The following is a 19880-nucleotide window of genomic DNA, read 5'->3' as shown; positions in this document are numbered from 1 at the left end:
GCCGAGACCCGGAAGCCCGAGGCGGGGCGGGGCTTCGGAGCGGTCGCCCGGGTTACCAGGAGGCGGAGCCGTCGAGGCGGCTTTGGCCCGGATGTCCGGGCGCTGCGGTCGGGTCGGCTGATCTACGAACCTCTCCAAGGAAACCTGCAAGCTGCCGATGGGTGAGTGATTGCAGAGGTCCCGGGAAGCATTTATCCTAGTCTCTGCTTCTTCCCTACGCTCCCAGCTCTGGGCCACAGCGGGTGGCCTCCGGATAGCGGCGAATCCTTGTCCCTTGCTCCCAGCAGCTCTTGGCCGGGTCGAGGTGGGATAGGGATAGTCTCTGCTCCAGACAAGCTGCAGCGGGGAGACCGACTGCAGAGGGGACGCCGGCTGCGTACTGGGGGAAAAGGCCAGGCCTTTGTTGTTTGTTCAAAATGTCACCTCAGTCCCTTTGTTTCGGTCCCTTTGTTTAACATTCCTGAGAGTTGACTTGACAATTTAAAGCGCGGGCGTAAGTGCAGGAAAACCGGAAAGGAAGCAGAAGCTAATTGCTGCTTAACTGTTGTGTCCTGCTTCAGCATCAAACGTTAAGTTTGGGGGGCCCTTCACAAAGGGGCATGACGGTTGCAAAAAGTAAAAAATCTAGACCTCCTTTACTAAAGGAAATCAAAGGGGAAAGTGAGCGTACAGTGGGAGCTAGGGTTTTTTTGGTCGACGGTAAGCTGTTGCGTTCAGTTTATCATACCGGTTTTCAGGCCTTGGATTTTGAGAAATTTTAGATTATTTACACTCAAATGTATTTATTATGCATCTGCTAGATGCAAAACCGGTATAGAAGGTTTCCAATTCTTTACCTTATGCCTTCTCAAAAAATCTGAAACAACTCGTTTCCGTCTATTAGTTTAGAACATTGTGATTACAACTGGTTTAAAAATAAGTGCCAAGTAAGGTAAAGAAGCCCATGGGTTTTTTAAAAAGTCATAAATTTGATAAAAGTGAAAATATTAAACTTGAGGCATTTTAGTCAGCGCCATTTCTATTTTTCTCTTAAGCACAAGGAGAAAGAAAAAACTCTACTTGAATTTGAAAGAAGAAAGAGTATTGTGGATCAGGCAGTCTCTAGATTGTGAATTCATGAAGAATTTGGGAAATGATTGTTCAAGAATAGCCATAAAATGCATAATTTCCCAAGTTAATTCACATTTGGCCACAGTTGTTTTGGATTTATTCCACACTAGGCTGTAGGTTCTTTGAGGGTAGGGACTCTGTCATGTTCCTCCGTGGATCTTTAGGGGCCCTTCACCAATGGAATCAGACACTTAATGCATGTTTACTGAAGGAATGAATCAGTGATTGAAGGGAATCAGATGTCACTGATGAGAAAAACTCGTTCGATAGTTTCTCCCTGTAGATGAGGTCAAAGACAATCTGTAGGCCCTGAGTTTTTTGGTTAAAAAGAGCTGCTTTTTATGTTGTCCAAGCCTTGAGATCAGAGGGTTGATTCTAATGCAGTGGTTCCTAAGTCTTGGTCAGAGGCCCAGTGGCAGCCTTGATGAAATCTTCACTTGTCCTCTACAAAAATGACTAAAGTTAGGATAATTTACAAGCTTCTTGTAAGGTGAATGTATTTACTTTAAAGGCCTTCCCTTTATTCTGAACTTATGTCCTTTCTGCTTTTCTGGTATTAAAGGGTGTTCTGTCATGAAGGAAGGTGATAATAGATTTCGTGTGTATGCTCGCACTTAATGTCCTGACTGGGCAAAATAAAAAGTATCCATCCTCTCTTAGTCCTCTAGTTAAAAAAAAGAAAAAAAAAGAAAATTCAAAAGTCTAGACCATCTAATCAAGGGGAATGATGGCTGGTTGGAGCCACTGGAGACGTACCAGGTTAGGCTTTGAGTTGTGGGCATGAAGTCCGCTCTGCTGGTTGAGGACCTTAATCTTAAGGAACAGTATTAGCAATAAGGTTCCATGTAACCTTCAGTAGTGTCACAGTGTAAAAGGAAAACTTTAAATAAATGCATCAAGACTTTTGTCTAATACATATTTTTTAATTGAAAGTGTGTTGAGATATTTCTGCCAAATGTTTCAGCTCTTATTACCTTATTTTTTATAATCACAAAAGATGTTACTATACTGGCATTTGTTTTTAAAAAGCTGTCGATATTCAACCAGCATGCCTTGGACTGTATTGTGGGAAGACCCTGTTATTTAAAAATGGCTCAACTGAAATATATGGAGAGTGTGGGGTAAGTCTTAACATTTGTATGTTATTTCATTTGTAAAATCTTTTTGCTTCTGAAATATTGTCACATGTAGAATAACTTTTTTCTTCAATGTATTCAACTTGTAAAAGAATATGGAGGCATTAATAAAATCCTTATTTGTGTTGTCATATTGATTATATATCTATAATACATCTTGACGGTCACAGTTATTAAGTTTTTTAATTTGATAGTTTTATAATAATTTCGAATTACTTTTTATTAATATAGAAAAGTAATTTGGACAATAATTTAGCATTACAACTCCAGAGCATTTCTCTGCAATTTTTATATGGTGTTAATAACTAGGTTTTTCATGTAATATTAGTCAACTATTTTAGTAACTTAATAAAGAGTTCTTTAATAACCTTATACAGGTATAGCAAATACAATGTAGATTGCTTTTTATTTTACTTATGCTTTCTCTTTTATTTTTAAAAGATGCACATGTAAACAGATGTTTAAACTGAAATGTGATGTCTTAGTGAATGATTTTTGGGGGGTGTTAATGTTCTAGGATAATATCCGTACATAAAACACTGTTCTTATATATCATAGGTGTGTCCAAGAGGACAGAGAACAAATGCACAGAAGTATTGTCAGCCTTGCACAGAGTCTCCAGAACTTTATGATTGGCTCTATCTTGGATTTATGGCTATGCTTCCTCTTGTTTTACATTGGTTCTTCATTGAATGGTACTCAGGGAAAAAGAGGTTAGCACTTTCTATGAATGTATCTGGGTGGACTGATGTTGGAATAGCTATCATTTAGAAGACCGTATCAAGTAATTATACTTCTGTTTTTGTAAAAGTGGCAAACCTGTTTTTCCTTTATCTTCTGATTACTTTTGACGGTGGCAAGGAAACTTAATGCTAGGGCATGCCTCAGTAAATATTAAGGGAAATATCCTTTGTCTATTTTACTCTGAGTGATGCTGAGGGAGTATTTTATTTATATTTTTATTTCTTAATTATCTTCATTGGTTTTCTACAAAGACTTGGCTATGATTACAAACTGTTTATTGTTCTAAAACAAATACTTTGCAACTTAATACAAGTAATCTAGTATAATGTAGTTAAAATGTTATAGCTGCAACCTAATTATGAAAACTCATACTAAAACAAATCCAAAAAATTTACTGAGCATTGCGTTTTATGTTGAAAAGATCAGGGAAGGAGATATAAACATAACTGATGTGGTTTATAGTCATACTCTTGTAGAGAAGACAAATATATACATAACTAATTATAATACAAATCAGTCTTAAAAGTATATAACCAAAAAGTATATAAAAGCTTTATAAACAAAATGCTCTGGAATCACAAAGAATGGAAGAGATAAATTGTGCCTGGTGGCACCCGAAACACTTCAAAAAAGGAACATTTTAGGCAGAGGCAACAGCGTGAACACTGGCGGGGAGGTATGAAACGTGATCTCTTGTGGGTGGGAATGGAAGTAGTTGGGTGTTCAAAGTGTGGATTGCATATGAGAGAAAGGTAATAAAAAGGAAGGTGGGAAAGGGGGTTGTGGCCAGAATGTGAAAGTTCTTGGTGATGATGTGAACCGTATCCCACTGGGAATGAGGAACCAGATTCTACTGTAGTACATTTCAGCCATCCTGGCTGTTGGTTCCTCTGACATCTCAGCATCTTTCCTGCTTTTGACATCTCAGCATCTTTCCTGCTTTAAGTCCGGTCCATTTCCCCAAACTCTTCTCTACCTGAAATACTCTCTTCTCCCTGCAACTTTTTACCTAGCTGCCTTTTCTTCCTTCAGATCTCAGGTTAAATTATACCTACTCGGAGAGGCCTCCCCTGACCCAATCTAATGTAGGTCTGTCCCCGTTATTTTTCTCTTTTAATAGCACTCTCATTTTGTTGTTGTTTTGTATTTAGCAGTCAACACAATTTGTAGTTATGTTTGTCTCCTCATTTAATGTTATTTCCCACCCCTGACCATAGGCTCCATGAGGGCAGTGGCCATCGCTGTTGTTCTCTATGAAATCTCCAGAGACCAGCACAGCCGCTGGCACATGGTAGATACTCACTTAGTATTTGCCGAGTGAATGATTTATTGGTGAAGGTTTTGGTTTAGAGAAACAGCATCTTGGATGTATGTTTTAGGAAGATAACTTCTGTGGAGGGCAGATTAGTGGTGAGACATATTAGAAAGCTGTTGTCCAAGAAATAGTGATGGCCAGTGGTAGGAACGGAAGTGAAGAGAAGGTCAGGTGGAAGTAGAACCAGTACTTTTCTGGATCTACCTAATAAGTCCACAGTGACTATTTACATTGGAAGAGCATTCATTATTTTTTCAGAAGACTCTATTAAAAAATTGTTTTAAAGCAGCTTTCATCCTGCTTTTAATTTCTGTTATAGAATGATGAGAGATGAGGGCTAGAAAAGAGATGTGATTAACAGAGCTAAAATAGAATAATTGCTCATTTGGAACTTCTCAGCCCAGAGTGGAGAAGAGGTGGGCTTAATGGATGTACCTCACCAAATGCATTTGAACTAAAACATCAGATATGTTTTGAGAGAGAATTTTAGAGCAGAGGGTAGAGCCTTGGTTTGGGGGTAAAGCAGAGGTGTGATCAGTGCTTAGGCGGGAAAGGAGGTGGGTTTAAAAAGGAGGTTGCATATCTATGCTTTGCCTAGGAAATTGGTAGCAAGGAAGGCAAGGACTATCTCTTGCATTTTCCTGAGACATTGCACTTAAAATCAAGGAAGCAGGGGCCTAGCTGTCTGAGGCTAGACTCATGTTTCTCGACATTTTTTTCATTCTTTCCTCCTTAAAGAAGCTTTTTAGATACCTTTTTCCCCCAATTCCACCTACCCCATAAAATTTTAATATCACAGATATATTGTTTATTGGTTTATATAGTGTATGTATACATGTGCTTTATATATAAAAAGTGTAATATTTTATACTCTTGTCCCCTTGGGAGTGCTAGTGCCCATTGAGAATGCATGGGCTAGACACTAATCAAAACTTCCCTTTCTGGCCTGCTTGCTTTCCCCAAAGTTTAGTATTAAATTTGTTTTTCTTTGAGGCCAGGGCAGAGATAGGCAGAAATTGCATGTTTTTATGTAATGAAGCCAGAAGCTGTGCTTCTTCTGTAATTTGTTTTTATGTAATTTATAGCTTTCCAAATGTATTCATGCAACAATCTTTAGGGATGTTTGCAGTGTGCCAGGTGCTGTGCTAGGTTGCGGGATTCAGAGATGATGAAAATGTGGATGCTCACAGTCCAGTGGATGAGGTAGACAAACCATCACAGTGTATGTGAGGGTCTATAGGAGAGGTGTGTACAGAGGTTTAAGGCTAGCTTAAAGAGGGAAGAAGTCAATTCTGTCCTCTCAAAATCGGGTGGTGTCACAGGAGAAAAAACTCACTTTAAGTTGAACTTTGAAAAACGAGTAGTTTTTGAGAGAGGAATTGAAGAAAGAGTCAGACAGTAAGAAAAAGATGTGCAAAAGTCTAGAGCCAAGAAAGAGCACAGCATAACCAAGAAATGAGAGCTGAGGGTGCTATGAGAAATAGGGACTAAATGAGACCAAGATATAAAGAGGTTTGGGGCTGGGGGAGTCTTAGGAAATACTCCTAAGACCTGGGGACAACCCCAGAGCTGATCTTGAAGGATACACCATTTGCCAGATAGGTGACGTGTTTTGAGGTGGAGCATGAAGCATGCTGGGATGAATGGAGCAGTGAGGAAACAAAGTAATTTCGTAAGGGCAGGAGGTGTGGGAGATAAGGCTGGTAGGAAGTATTTTTCCTGAAAGGCGGATGGGATCCACTGAAGTAGTTTAATAAGGGGAGTTTTAAAAGCAGATTCCATTTTGTAAAGATTACGTAGTTGACTGCAGATGGATTGAAAGGGAGCATGATGAGAAGAGGAAGCCAGTAAGAAGGTTGCTAAAGTCACGGCAAGAAATAATGAGGTTGGGATTTTGCCTCTAAAAATATGAATTCTGTAAGGAAGCAAAAGATTGGATTATATGATACGAAAGTGTACACGTTTACTTACGTATTTCGTGTCTTCATCTGTGTAAAATGGCACAGGAGTTCTGCTTCCAACACCATGGGCTAATTAGGAGCTCCAGGTCACCCTCCTGCATGAAATAACTAAAGTCTGGAAGAGACATACTGTTTAAGACATTGCTGGTCTCACAGGAATAAGGGGGGATCTCCGAGAACTCTTCTTTTTCAGAAAACAAGCAAACCCACCCTGAGCTGGGGCCAGAGTGACAAACCAGGCAGTAGGGTTGGGAGGGTAGCCAGAGGTTAACTGCCGATAGCAACTGGGTAGTCCTTTCTGTTCCACGTGATGTTGAGTTGGGATGCACCCATCTAGAGGCTGGACTGGGCTGTGGTGTTCAAAATGAGTAACTCATATGCTGGAGTAGGTGCCGGCTGTCAGCTGTTAGCACATGAGGGCTGCTGACCAGCTGCTCTTTTATCTTTGGTATTCTGCAGCTTAATTATAATGTGAATTTCTTTTTATTTATTCTGCTTGGGATGTGTTTTGCTTCCTAGGAAGCAATTCTGTGAATTTGTTTTTCATTCTTTCAGATGAGCCCAGTCAAACCACAGAACAGTGAGAAATAATCACTGGTGGTTGTTTCAAGCCATTGAGTTTTAGGGTAGTTTGCTGTGCAGTGATAGGTAACTGAAACATTGTTCAAATAGAAAACTCAAAAGCATCTGTAGAGAAGCAATCATAAATAATGAGAGTTTAGTGAAGAGGCTGGCTGTAAGCTAAGTATATAAAATCAATTACCTCCCTATATTTCATTTACAGAATCACAGTACTGTGAGGTAGCCAAGACCAAGGTAGCTAAGCTACATTGGATTTATACTGTGGAACTTGACAAGCTAATTCTCTAATTTATATGGAAGTTCAAAGGCCCAAGAATGAGCAACACCACTGAAAAAGTAAAAGAATGTATGTAATATCAAGAATTATTGTCATCTTCTGTTGTCTCAGGGATAGATGAATGGACCCCAGGAACAAAATAGAGAACCTAGAAACAGGCTGGTTATATAGGAGACTTTATATGGCAGAAGTGGCATGGCAGCTTAGTGGGGAGAACAGAGCAACTATTCAAGAAAATGCTGCTGCTGGGACAGTTGGATATCCAAATGGGAAAAGCTAAAGTTATATCCTAACTTAGACACAGAAATCTCTTCTGAGTTAAAGATTGAAACATGAAAAGCAAAACCTTAAAACTTTTAGAAGAAAATATAGGATAATATTTTTCTTAGAGTGAGAATCTGCTAACCAGAAATTTAAAAATTGATAATGGCAACTATATTAAAATTTAGAGCATCTATTCATAAAAAGACATCACAAAGAAAATGAAAATTCAACCCACAAACTGAGAGGAAGACATTTGCAACACATTTTACTAACAAAGCAGAATGGATAAATAATGGAAAGATCACACAATGGAATATTATACAGCAGTGAAAACGACTGAACTTCAGATATAAGCAAAACCATGAATGAATCTTGGAAATGTAATTTTGAGTGGAAAGAAAAATCTCAGAAAGCTTACCTCACTTTATCATGTTGAAAAATAAGCAAAACTAAATAGTGGTTTTGAAGTATAAATACAGTTGGAATAAAAACTGTTTAGAAAAACTGATAAAGAACATTTAGTATAATGGTTATTTCTAGGGGAGAGACAGGAATGGGGAGGAACAGGTAGATATAAGTTGTTAATGTTTTAGTTATTGGGTTAGGTGGTGAGCTTACAATGTTTATTATATTTTATAACTAATATGTATTACATATAATCTTTTATGTACTTTTAATGTTTAAGATAATTTAAAATGATGCTTAGATAACTTTAAGACATTTTTAATAATTTGGCGAGTTACTGAAGATAAAGGTAGATCTAATATCTGCTCTTCTACACATTTAGACAATATTGGCACAGTATTATCTGGGATGAGTATTTATCCCTTTTTAGTAAACAAGGTTAAATCCTTCTCAAGTAGTTTTCATATGTGCTTGGCTTTACTTACCTATTTAAAAGATTTTTTTGTTTCAGGATTTATCAGTCAAAACTTCTTTTTAGAATACATATTTTGAAGCATACACAGGTTTTATTAAAAGCCACTTAACATGCTGAGAATTTTCTGGTGATTGTGCTTCCTTTGTTTTACTAGTTCCAGTGCCCTTTTCCAACACATCACTGCGTTATTTGAATGCACTATGGCAGCTATCATCACCTTACTTGTGAGCGATCCAGTCGGTGTGCTTTATATCCGTTCATGTCGAGTATTGATGCTTTCTGATTGGTACACCATGCTTTACAATCCAAGTCCAGATTATGTTACCACAGTGCACTGTACTCATGAAGCTGTCTACCCACTGTAAGTATTTATTTAGACGTAAGATCATTTTTTAAAAAATGATGATTATAGATTTCATTCATTTAAGCAGATTGAGCCTTGTGAAATGGCTCCTAGGCACTGGGGGAGATATACAGGAATGATTTTCTTCTTTTAAGTGATACATAGTCTGAGAAGAGGAAATAGAAATACATCTTAGTATAATAGAAGTGAAAGTATTTTTGTGTTGATGTTGAAGTATGTCTGAGCACTTTTAAAATAAGCTTTATCTTTTTCTTAAGGGAATTATAAGGAAAACCTTTTTCTTATACAACGGAGAAGCAATATCTGACATACAGGAAGTAGTATAGGCTTTGGAGCTAAAAACAGGCTTAAGTTTGAATCCCAGGTCTGTCAGCTGTTAACTTGCACATGTTAAGAGCCTCTTAACCTCGGCTTTCCTGTTGGTAAAAATGGGAATAATGATACCTTATAAGGTGACTTAAATGCCTTGCATACAGGAAGCACTTATAAGTAGCTGGCATTATTATTAGAGTGCTTGGCTTAATGTTCTTTCTTTTTTGTTTTTGTTTTTTTAAAAAAATATCAAATTCATAAGATTCTGTATAATATTACCCTGGCCTACATTTTTAGAATTTCTGTGAATTAGTGTTCATTCTGATGTGTTTTTCTCAGTAAATGTATAATAGAATTGTCTGGTATTTGTATTCTCATAGTTGTAGCAAGTTACCATTATGTAATATGCTCAACAAAATAGTACTTTTTGTGCAATTCTTAATAGTACTAAGTGTCAAAAACAAACATGCACGTATGTAAAAAGATACTTTGCAAAAAACGACATCCAAAAAAAAAGAAAAAAAAAGCAACACAAAACAAAAAATGAGATCCAGATATAGAGCTATAAAAATATTTTCCACCTGCCTACCTTTTAAGTCCTGCAAATTATTTATATATATACAGAGACAACCAGACATATTTATATATATAAATTGTATCTAAAAGACTGATACTATCTTCTTTGTTGATTTCATAGAGCTATAACCCTCAGCTTTGATTATTCTCTTGTCACATATTGTCCTGGGGACTTGCAGAACTTAACCTGGTCCTATATAGAGAAGTTAATTACTGAATCAGATATTATATTTAAATACGATGTATAACCACCTTATTTAAAAGAAAATCAGACTCATTTACTGCTATTCACATCTATAGTGTTTTTTATAATATCTGTAAATCCTGTAGTAGGAGAGTCAAAAAATATGAGAACGGCGATGGCAAATAGGTACTCGCAGCCCTCATTCTGCAGTCATAACAGCCACTTCTAATTTATTACAGCACTTGTCCTGCTGAGTTGGGTGTAGCCTCAGAGCCTTGTCACAGCACTCAGTCAGACTCATCACACAACTTCATTGATTAGGACATTTTCCATCTGTTCACCATCTTTGAATTAAGTAGGTATTTTTTTTTTCTTAGCAGCTTTACCAATAGTCACTGTGGAATGGACTGTCTGCCTTGTTTTATTAATTATACAAAACAATGTTTTATTAAAAGTATGAGAAGATTTTATAATACCAGCATTTGAATTCATACATGTTACTTTACATAACCATTTAAACTTACATATATGGCTAGACTGGGGCTAAACATTTCTGAAAGCTGTAGGACTTACCAAAGTCATAATGATTTTTATCTTTTGTAAGTCAACAAAAAGTAATGGTGCAATATTAACAGAAACCTTGGAACACTATTACATTGACTAGTGGAGGATATCTTCTCCATTGGTATATATAAATTCCTTACAAATTGAAAAATATCAGAATACTTTTACTGATAGTTATAGTTTTGAGGGGAAATTAATTCGGTAAGATATGGAAAAACATGCAAGCTTCTATCATTAGAAACTTACTGCAAAAGGTAATGTTTACTAAAACTGAGTTATTGACAATGAGTAGTAATTACTGTTGTAACAAAACTTAGCTTTAGCTTGTCAGATTTATCCTATGTGCATATGAGGGGCATGGATGGGGGGCGGAGGTAGAGGATGAGGTCTTCTGGTGGAGAGCAGGGGCAGGACACGGGTATCTGCTTCCAAAAGCTAGTTTCCTAGTTCTTTAGGACAGGTAGCACATGATGGTTTCCTTCTGATTAAAATAATAGTCTTTTTGGAGTTCTTAAGGAACTACAAGCTGAAGGAATAGACAGCTTTTATTTTGTTTTGATATTGGTAAGAGGTAGCCTAAGAAGACAAAACTCATCATCCAAGAAGTGAGGCTTGAAATAATGCAGTATGGTACAGGGCTGGACCTAAAATCATCATGAGAGCACAGCGACCCGGTATCATTAAGCTGTGTGGAGAAGAGGCATGTGGTCAGTTATTTGAAACAACTCCCGTGCTTCCCTTGACTCTCCCTTGCAAGGTAGAGGGTTTGCATATAAGATGGTAAAAAATAATTTGAAAATCCTCATGAAAAGGAAGTTAGAACTATGTGCATAGAAATGTAATTATTCAGAATAAGGAGCTAGAAACTATAGTCTGCTGATACAGAGATCTTTTTGCAACTTTTTTTCTGATTGTAAAAATTACATTATAGGATATTTGGAAAACAAAAAAGGCATACCCCGAATAAAATAATATGTAATTCCATTTCTTAAGATGATCACTGCTAAAAATGTCTTTCCAGCTGCACTTTTTATTTTTATTTTATTTTTATTTTTTTATTCTTTTTTAAAGAATATTAAGGTTATTCTATGCACATGCCATTTTGTAGCCTGTTCTTGTCACTTAATGTATGAGGCACAGTTGCTTTTGTTGTTAACATTTCTTTCATAACTGGATTTTTAATGTCTGCATAGTATTCCAGCATAAATGTACTCTAAAATTTAACCAACTTCCTATTGTTGAATATTTATTTTCTTCCTGAGTTTTCTTTATTGTGTGATTCAATAAAAATGCTTGTTCATCAGGTTTTTGTGTATACCCAATTGTTTCCCTTTGATAAATTTCTACAAGTAAAATTTTTGAATTAAAGGATATAAACATTTTAGGATTTTGGATACACATTTCCAAACTGTCTACCGGAAAGGACTCAGCATACACTTTGCAGTGGTATTATGAGAGCCTTTTTGGTGAACCCTCCACCAATCTGAATATTCGATGGATAGACTTTTTAAACCTTTTTCAGGATCTTTGATTTTAAAATGATCAATGATAAAAATACATTTTAAAACATTTTTGATGTTATAATTTTTTATTTTATTTTCCAGATACACCATTGTATTTATCTATTATGCATTCTGCTTGGTATTAATGATGCTGCTCCGACCTCTTCTGGTAAAGAAGATTGCCTGTGGGTTAGGGAAATCTGATCGATTTAAAAGTATTTATGCTGCACTTTACTTCTTCCCAATTTTAACCGTGCTTCAGGCAGTTGGTGGAGGCCTTTTATGTAAGTTTGTTTGGGTAAAGTCAATGAAATATATTTACTATATGTGATAAACAATATTTTCTCTGAGTATAATATAATAGATGGAAATTACTCTTGATATAATAGATGGTTTTTACATATAATAGATGGAAATTACTCATGATAATATATACTGTTTACCATTAAGTCTAGTTTTCTAAATTCCTTTATGAAAGACTTTTAGATAAAGTAAAAAATCCTCAATATATATATTTTAATATATCCATTCATTTATTCAGCAACATTTAGACTGATCTGTGACTCGAAAGAAGAATGAGAGAAAGTTGGTGTTAAAGAGCTCATATACTACTAGGAAAGCTATAAGTAGCTGAGAGAACATAGTGAGGGACTTTTTGAATGTGTGACGTTGAACACTGCAAGGATGTTGGATACCATCTTTATATGGAGCCTGCCTGGGTGCAGAGGGCAAGCTTCTGGCCTGAAGGAACTGGGCAAGATGGCATCACTGTGCAAGTAATGTAGCTTAGTAATGAATTTGATTCAAAGTTAGGAGGGTGGAGCTGAGGATAAGGCCACGGGAAGAAGAAATTGGAGACTAGTCAGGGGTCTGTTATCCCTCATATTCTGGTTTTACAGATGTATTGTTTCTTTTGGCTTGCATAGTGTTTGAAAATCTATAGTTTTTCCTAGCTCCTACCATTTCCTATTTTCTTAGATTTGGCCCACTTCATTCTCCTGGATGACCTCTGTAGGCATTTGAGGTTGCTATTCTTGCTCTAGGGACTAGAGACCTGCTCTTAAAAGGATTTCAGGAGGAAGAGTAACATGACTAGATTTGCATTTTAGAAAGATAACTTGGTAGCAGTGTGGAAGATGGATTGGCAGGGAAGAGAACCTGGGGGATCAGTTAAGAGATGACAGCCATAAGCTGGGCCTGACTGTCTGACCTAAAGCAGAGAAACATTGGGAAAGAAGAACTATTTCAAAGACAGAGTTAACTAAGCTAGGTAACTAATTAAATATAGGGGTTGAGGAAATGGGAGGAGAATACGATAAAGGAGCTTTCTGACTTAGTAACTAATGAATGTATGAATAATGAATGTTAGAATAAGCAAATAGGTTGGTGAGAAGTGAATTCAGTTTTAGGTATTCATGGAATATTCAAAAGAGCACAGGTAGTCATTTATCCTAGACAAGCTTGGGAGAGCTGACTAGGCTTGAAGATTTAAGAATTACCAGCCCTCAGATCCCTGTGTCCTAGACTGCCACTGGTTCTATTGTATAGAACCGCTTGGTTATGAAATGGGGAAAAGGGAAAAGCTGTGGAAAGCATGGAAAGGTTTGGAAAGTTAACCTAAGGAGACTGCCAGACAGCGTTGCTTCCCATGTTGTAGCTGCCTATATGGAAAATGCCTTTTCCCACCCTGAAAGTTTTTGGATCATTTTGTTAACAAGCCTCCACTCAAAGCACATTCATAGGAGGATCAAGGAGTTATTGTTTATTTGCACTAAGTATAAACTTGTGCAATCTGCTGAGATTAGTCACAGAGGGTATCATACCAACTCATAATTTTATGGTGTTGAAAAAAGGCACCAGCAGATTTGGAGTCTGGTGAGGACTCGTTTCTTGGTTCATTGATGGCTGTCTTCTTTCAGTGTCCTCACACAGCAGAAGAGGGAAGAGGTCTTTGAGGTCTCTTTTATAAGGGCACGAATCCCATTCATGAGGGCTCCACCCTCATGACCTAATCCACCCCAAAGGCCCTTCCACCTATTAACAGCATCATATTGGGGGTTAGGATTTCAACATAAGAATTGGGGGTGGGGGTGGGGTCACAAACATTTAGTCCGTGACAAGGGAATATAGCAAGTCTGAACAAAGTAGAGCACCAAGAGGCTTCTGGTAGCTCAAGATACCAGGGTCTAGGGAGAGAGACACTGGGGTAATTAGGAAGATGTCAGTGACAAACTTGTACTTGCTTGGAAGTATTATTAAAGCCAGTTTTTAAGTGTGATCTTCCTCTGAACCACCAGCAGAACTAAAATGAAGATTTCCAGGCACTACCCCCAGACCTAGTGGCTCAAAATATTACATTGTTTTAGACCCTAGAGTAAGAACCACTCTAAATCCTGCTTTGAGCCCAGAACCTCCCTCTACTCCCCACAAGTTTGGGGCTTGTTGGAAATTTCCTCTTTCTCCTTTTTACTACCAGTTCTTTCTCTACCAGTTCTTACTATCATTAGCAACATTGTTTAGCTATTTGTAAGTTAATTGGGATTCTTTTGAATGGCTGGTTAGGACCTAATCATTGTCAGTTATTTAGTAATTGGAATCAGGCCTGCATAGATAATTCAGAGATTCTGGCTGCCATATCCTTAATTAACATTTGAAAATGTTCCCGATGGGTTCCACCGCATTGTATTGTAGAATGACTAATAGTTTTAGTAACTGAAGTTAATTGTTTTAAAATAGTTGTATAAAAAATAATTCAAGGTATCTTTCTCAATTTGTCCATTTGTTTTAGTGAGCTATAAATTTAGAACATTTTAAGAGGTGGTACTTTCAAGAAAAATTTTCACTTAAAGTATTATTTTACTGTAATGTATTTGAAGTAGAACTGTCTAGAAATTTGACATTAAGAGCACTGAATGATCCATTTAGCCTTTGAGGTTATTGTTATATGACCTTTTAATTAAAGGCGAATTACTCTTATATATAGCCTTTCTCAACTGAAGTTCCCCATCTGGACCACAAAACACAGAAAACTGAGTAATTATTTTCCCAATTCTCCCAAGTTTGATACATAACTAGTATCATGCCAGATGCATAGGAGAGAAGTTGATTCTTTACCTCAGTGGAAGCCTTCAGGCAGGGGTCTTCAAAGCTGGGCCAATGATAGTTTTATATTTTTTAACTGTTGGGGAAAAAAATCAAAAGAAGAGTAGTATTTCTTGACATGTGACCATTATATAAAATTTGAATTTTATTGTCTGAATAACTTATATATAAGTTATAACTTACAAACTTATAAAGTAAGTTTTACTGGAACACAGACACATCCATTTTCTATATGATCTGGCTGCTTTCCCACTACAACTTCGGACTTAGGTGACTGAGACATAAACTGCATGGCCCACGAAGCCAAAAGTATTCACTATCTAGCCCTTTACAGAAAAAGTTTGCTGACCCCTGCCTTAGAGCATTAGGGCTTCCCTCTCTCCCAAGACTGGTTGAGAAGGTTTTTGTCTGTGGAAAGAATTATACTGTTTGAATTTTTTGATGGTTTATTCAGAAAATAATTTTCAGCATAATACCAATGTTTGTCTTTCAGACTATGCCTTCCCATACATTATATTAGTATTATCTTTGGTTACTCTGGCTGTGTACATGTCGGCTTCCGAAATAGAGGTAGGACATCTTTTTTCCTTTGTTAAAGACTTTTTTTTTTTATAGATTTGACAACTGAATAGGAGAATAGTGCATATGATATGATATGTTACAACTGATTGTTTTAGTAATCCTTGGCTAAACGATGCCACTCAGTAGCTTTTGGCTCACTAGTTCATGAAAAGTTGTATACTAGACAATATTTGCTTGGGAAATTAGTGAAGTAGTCAGGCTTAACTCTGGCATGTTAGAGAAAAAATTCATTTCACATCATTTATCCACATAGAAAATGTATAATTATTGAAATGTTGAACCTTATTAACACTATTTTGAAGGAAACATAAAAATGCTTTATTTTATATAGAACTAATTCTAGGCTTTTTTTTTTTTTGCAGTAAACACTAACAGTCATCAATAATTACAGTATACATTCCATACCCTTCTCTGTTTTGTCCCTAATTTTATTTTCTTGATTACGGATGTCTACTTTTGCCCTATAATATCTGTAATACTTTGGTGATTTGGAAATATCATTAACACTCACATTAGTTCTGATGCTGTTCCTATCTTGAGATCCTTTTTGTGCCTCTAACTTTTTAATATTTCAGTGGAAGGCCACTGTTAGAACTCTTAGAGAGTAAACTCTAAAGGAATAAAAGTGTAACATGTCTTAGTACTCTTCCGTCCTATTCTTGCTAATCTAGTGCCTATGCACTTTTTTCAACCGCCCACTACAGTTGATATGTGCTCTCGTATAATTCTTAACATAAAAAAGTTCACCCCAGAGAAAGTTGTTAACTGTTTTGGAGTGGTTGCTCTTGAAGCTCCTGTTTCTATTACATTAGTGAAAGAATGAGAGGGGGGAACAAACCACCTAGAAATCATAGTGACTTTTAGGTAGACTAGCAGTAGAGGAACTAGACAGTACTTTAATGGTGATTTTTCAGATGCTTCCATTTATATTTTACTCCCATTTCTCCTTGGTAATCTTTAATCAACTTTGCAGTACGATTAAAGATAAACAAATTAGTTTTGGCACTTTTATCAACTCTAGGGAAATGTGGGGGGGAATGATTGGATATTTGAATAAAACGAAATTTTTGAATTTTTGTTTATTATCCATAGTTACTATGGAAAGTTCAATTAACTTGAATCATATTTGTTTCTCTGCTGCTGGGAATCCCCCATATATAAAACATTCATGTACTTCAATTAGCACTCTATACATGAATCAGAAATAGGGATTCAAGTCAGGAAAAGACAGTCAAGCTCTAGGTGAGCTATGAGCCATTTAATGAGGGAAACTTGTTAAGTAACCAGTTGCAAATTACATTTTAGTGTGTTCATTAGCACATTTAGATATTACTTTTATAATAATTTGGTCCTTCCAATTTCTGTATATTGTAGAGCAGTGTTAAAGATAAAAGGGAAATCAGAGTAGTCACATGTCATTTCTGCTCCCTTCTAAGTATCCAGGCAGCAGACTCTAGGAATGCTGGAGTTAAGGAAGTTGGGTGTATGTACCTCCTCCTTCCCACTGGTAGACTCAGCTGCTGTGGATCAGGGCAGGAACAAGGCACATAATGTGGCGTTCCCCTTCCAGTTCAGATCTTTCAGAAGAAGCTGTAGTGTTTCCAGGGTCGAATGGTGGTGTAGACCAGAACCTAGAGACGTGGGCTCCCGTCTTGGTGCTGCTGCTGAGTGCTGAATGTAGGAAGCCTCAGTTTCCTCATCTGTGAAGTGTAGTAGCAAGACTGGGTGATTTCTCAGGTCCCTGTGATTCTGAGGTTATGATTTTGTGTGACAATAATATGTTTTAAAGTAAAATGTAATAAATTATCTAGCCAATTCAGCCCAATAATCTGTATTTCTCTTTTCTTCCTTTTATAAAATTATGTAGAACTGCTATGATCTTCTGGTCAGAAAGAAAAGACTCATTGTTCTCTTCAGCCACTGGTTACTTCATGCCTATGGAATAATCTCCATTTCCAGAGTGGATAAACTCGAGCAAGATTTACCCCTTTTGGCATTGGTACCCACACCAGCCCTTTTTTACTTGTTCACCGCAAAATTTACCGAACCTTCACGGATACTCTCAGAAGGAGCCAATGGACACTGAATGTAAAATGCCAAAAAAACCTAAGAAATGTTCTTAATAAAAGGAAGTAAAGAAATAAAAAAATGTATTAGTACTCTTCTGTCATACATGGGAATATGATTGTCAGTACACCTAATGTTATGGGGGGTTTGTTGTTTGTTTTCTTTTTTTGACTTAACAGATTTTGTGGTTTGATGGAAAATACAAAATACCATAATTCTCCATTATGTAGTATAACACACCATACACTTAGAGCACACGGTTATATTACACTAGAAGCCTATTAGGAAGCACTTACCTCTTGCAACAATTTATCTATTCTTTTGTGCAAAGTCATGTTTCTGTGTACCTAGCAATATGTTGTTCCCATTTTTATTAAGAAAAACTGTAACAAGTATAATCTGAAATCCTTAGCATTGGCATAATTGTGCATGCCTGTTGTGTTTCAGTTTTTCAAGTATACTGAATTATAAAGTCAAACATATTTGTGGGGTCTGATAGCAAACATGGAAATCAAGTATGTTGTTTTTTGTTATCTATTTATTTTCACTGATTTTTAGATCAGTATTTTGATCTATTACAAAAATAGAGCATAATTTATATAACAGGTCTTTTGTTTTAGGTAGTTTGGTTGAAGACATCTTCAGGTTATTCCTGTTCCTGTAAAGAAAAATGATAATAAAACGCTTAACTACAAAAAAATCTCAAATATCTGGCATTTAATTGTATTTGCCACACTAATTGTGGAAATAATTCAGAATGTTAAGTAGTAAGATTAGTGTCTCTTTCCCAAGTGAATAAATATACTTCCTTCCCCCATATCTCATTTTTGAAGGATATATGCACGTGCCATATTTTATGAATCCTGAGACACAGTTTTTGTCACATTGTGATATCTCAATTGATGGCTTCTTAGATTTAACAAAATACAGAACATATACAGTACATAAAGTTTTCCTGTGGTTGGTTGTTAATATGTGTGCTGTGATTTTTATGCTCTGAAGTCTTCAGGAGACTCATTATTGGGAGCAAAATAAGATTTTTGCACTTAATAATCTGACCATGTTTATCCATTTTTATTTTTAGAAGGTTATTTCCTTTTTCTGCTCCTTGGCGAGGGTTGTGTGAGTTTGTTAAATGTCAAACTTTTAAGACTTCCATTGACAGTTGCAAAATATAAAAGAAAATGCACTCACTTTTTCTGTAGTTTTGTACCTTTTAAATTCACAGCAGTTGTATCCTTTAAGTTATTTTGTTAGTTTTTCTTTGTTGATGTTTTTTCATAGTACATTCAACCACTGGGAGACGGATTCTTTTGATAGGACTGTGTTTCTTCTTATTTTCTGTAGGAATAAATAAAATGTAAAAAGTCTATATGTATCTTATATAGGTTTATGTAGTTACAATTTTAAATTGCCCCAAGAATCCTCAATTGGATGATTGTATAATGGGCGGGGGCGGGATGGTACTGAGGGATCATGCATCTGATTACCAGGACTATCTTTTTGTCACAGTACATCGGAGTCATTTTAATAATTATTTTCCCCTCCAATGTCCTCTTCTAGCAGAAAAATGTGTATGCAAAAGGAGATATTGTGCAAGTAATATGATTACAAGTCCTCAAATGCAAAGAATTTTGGAAATACTTAATACATATTTGCATTTTTTTTTTTTTCTTTTTGCGGTATGCGGGCCTCTCACTGTTGTGGCCTCTCCCGTTGCAGAGCACAGGCTCCGGACGCGCAGGCCCAGCGGCCATGGCTCACGGGCCCAGCCGCTCCGCGGCATATGGGATCCTCCCAGACCGGGGCACGAACCCGTATCCCCTGCATCGGCAGGCGGACTCTCAACCACTGCGCCACCAGGGAGGCCCCATATTTGCATTTTTAATTTGCTTCCTTAAGAACAAGACTAGAACAATTCATAGCAACTATGGTTGCTAATGTTACTAAATAATTTGTTAAAATTGGTCATTAAAAATACACAAAAACAACGCTTTTTCTAGTTCAGCTTTGTTTTGTCTTAGATCCTTGTACTGTATTACTACTCTGGCTGCTACAGTGTATAGTAACTACTTTGCTAACTAGCACTGGATAGGTAATATAAAAGTTAAAATATTTTCTTAATTTGGGTCAATTGATAAATATAACAATTACATTGTTATATATTTGTCTAAAACCGATAGTTTTCAAGACTTGGCTGCCCAATGGAGCCAGCTGGAGAGAGTTCTAAAAACACGCCAGGGTCTCACCCCCAGAGATTCAGGGTGAATTGGTCTGGCTGAGCAGAGGGATTTTAAAAACTTCCTCCAGGTGACTCTAACGTTTGAAAACCATGGTCTAAACACTTTCTTCCTAGTT

The 19880-nt window shown here is 36.7% G+C and overlaps 1 protein-coding gene across 3 annotated transcripts; it reads left to right on the top strand.

Annotated features, from left to right (window-relative positions):
- The first annotated feature begins 72 nt into the window (after nt 1–72).
- On the top strand, nt 73–18125 carry JKAMP (JNK1/MAPK8 associated membrane protein). Of its 3 annotated transcripts, none has more exons than XM_060098077.1 (7): nt 73–161; nt 2140–2231; nt 2805–2959; nt 8424–8630; nt 11874–12055; nt 15367–15443; nt 17323–18125. In XM_060098077.1, the coding sequence occupies exons 1-7, from the start codon at nt 158–160 to the stop codon at nt 17539–17541; spliced, it is 936 nt and encodes a 311-aa protein (XP_059954060.1). In that variant the 5' UTR covers nt 73–157; the 3' UTR covers nt 17542–18125. The 3 variants fall into 3 exon arrangements, with proteins under 3 accessions (XP_059954060.1, XP_059954062.1, XP_059954061.1); XM_060098078.1 differs by having other exon boundaries at nt 81–161; nt 2158–2231; XM_060098079.1 differs by lacking the exon at nt 15367–15443 and having other exon boundaries at nt 17323–17413.
- The last annotated feature ends 1755 nt before the right edge of the window (nt 18126–19880 follow it).

Source organism: Mesoplodon densirostris, chromosome 4 (assembly GCF_025265405.1).
Source record: "Mesoplodon densirostris isolate mMesDen1 chromosome 4, mMesDen1 primary haplotype, whole genome shotgun sequence".
Taxonomy (NCBI): domain Eukaryota; kingdom Metazoa; phylum Chordata; class Mammalia; order Artiodactyla; family Ziphiidae; genus Mesoplodon; species Mesoplodon densirostris.
This window is presented reverse-complemented; position numbering and strand designations above follow the sequence as displayed.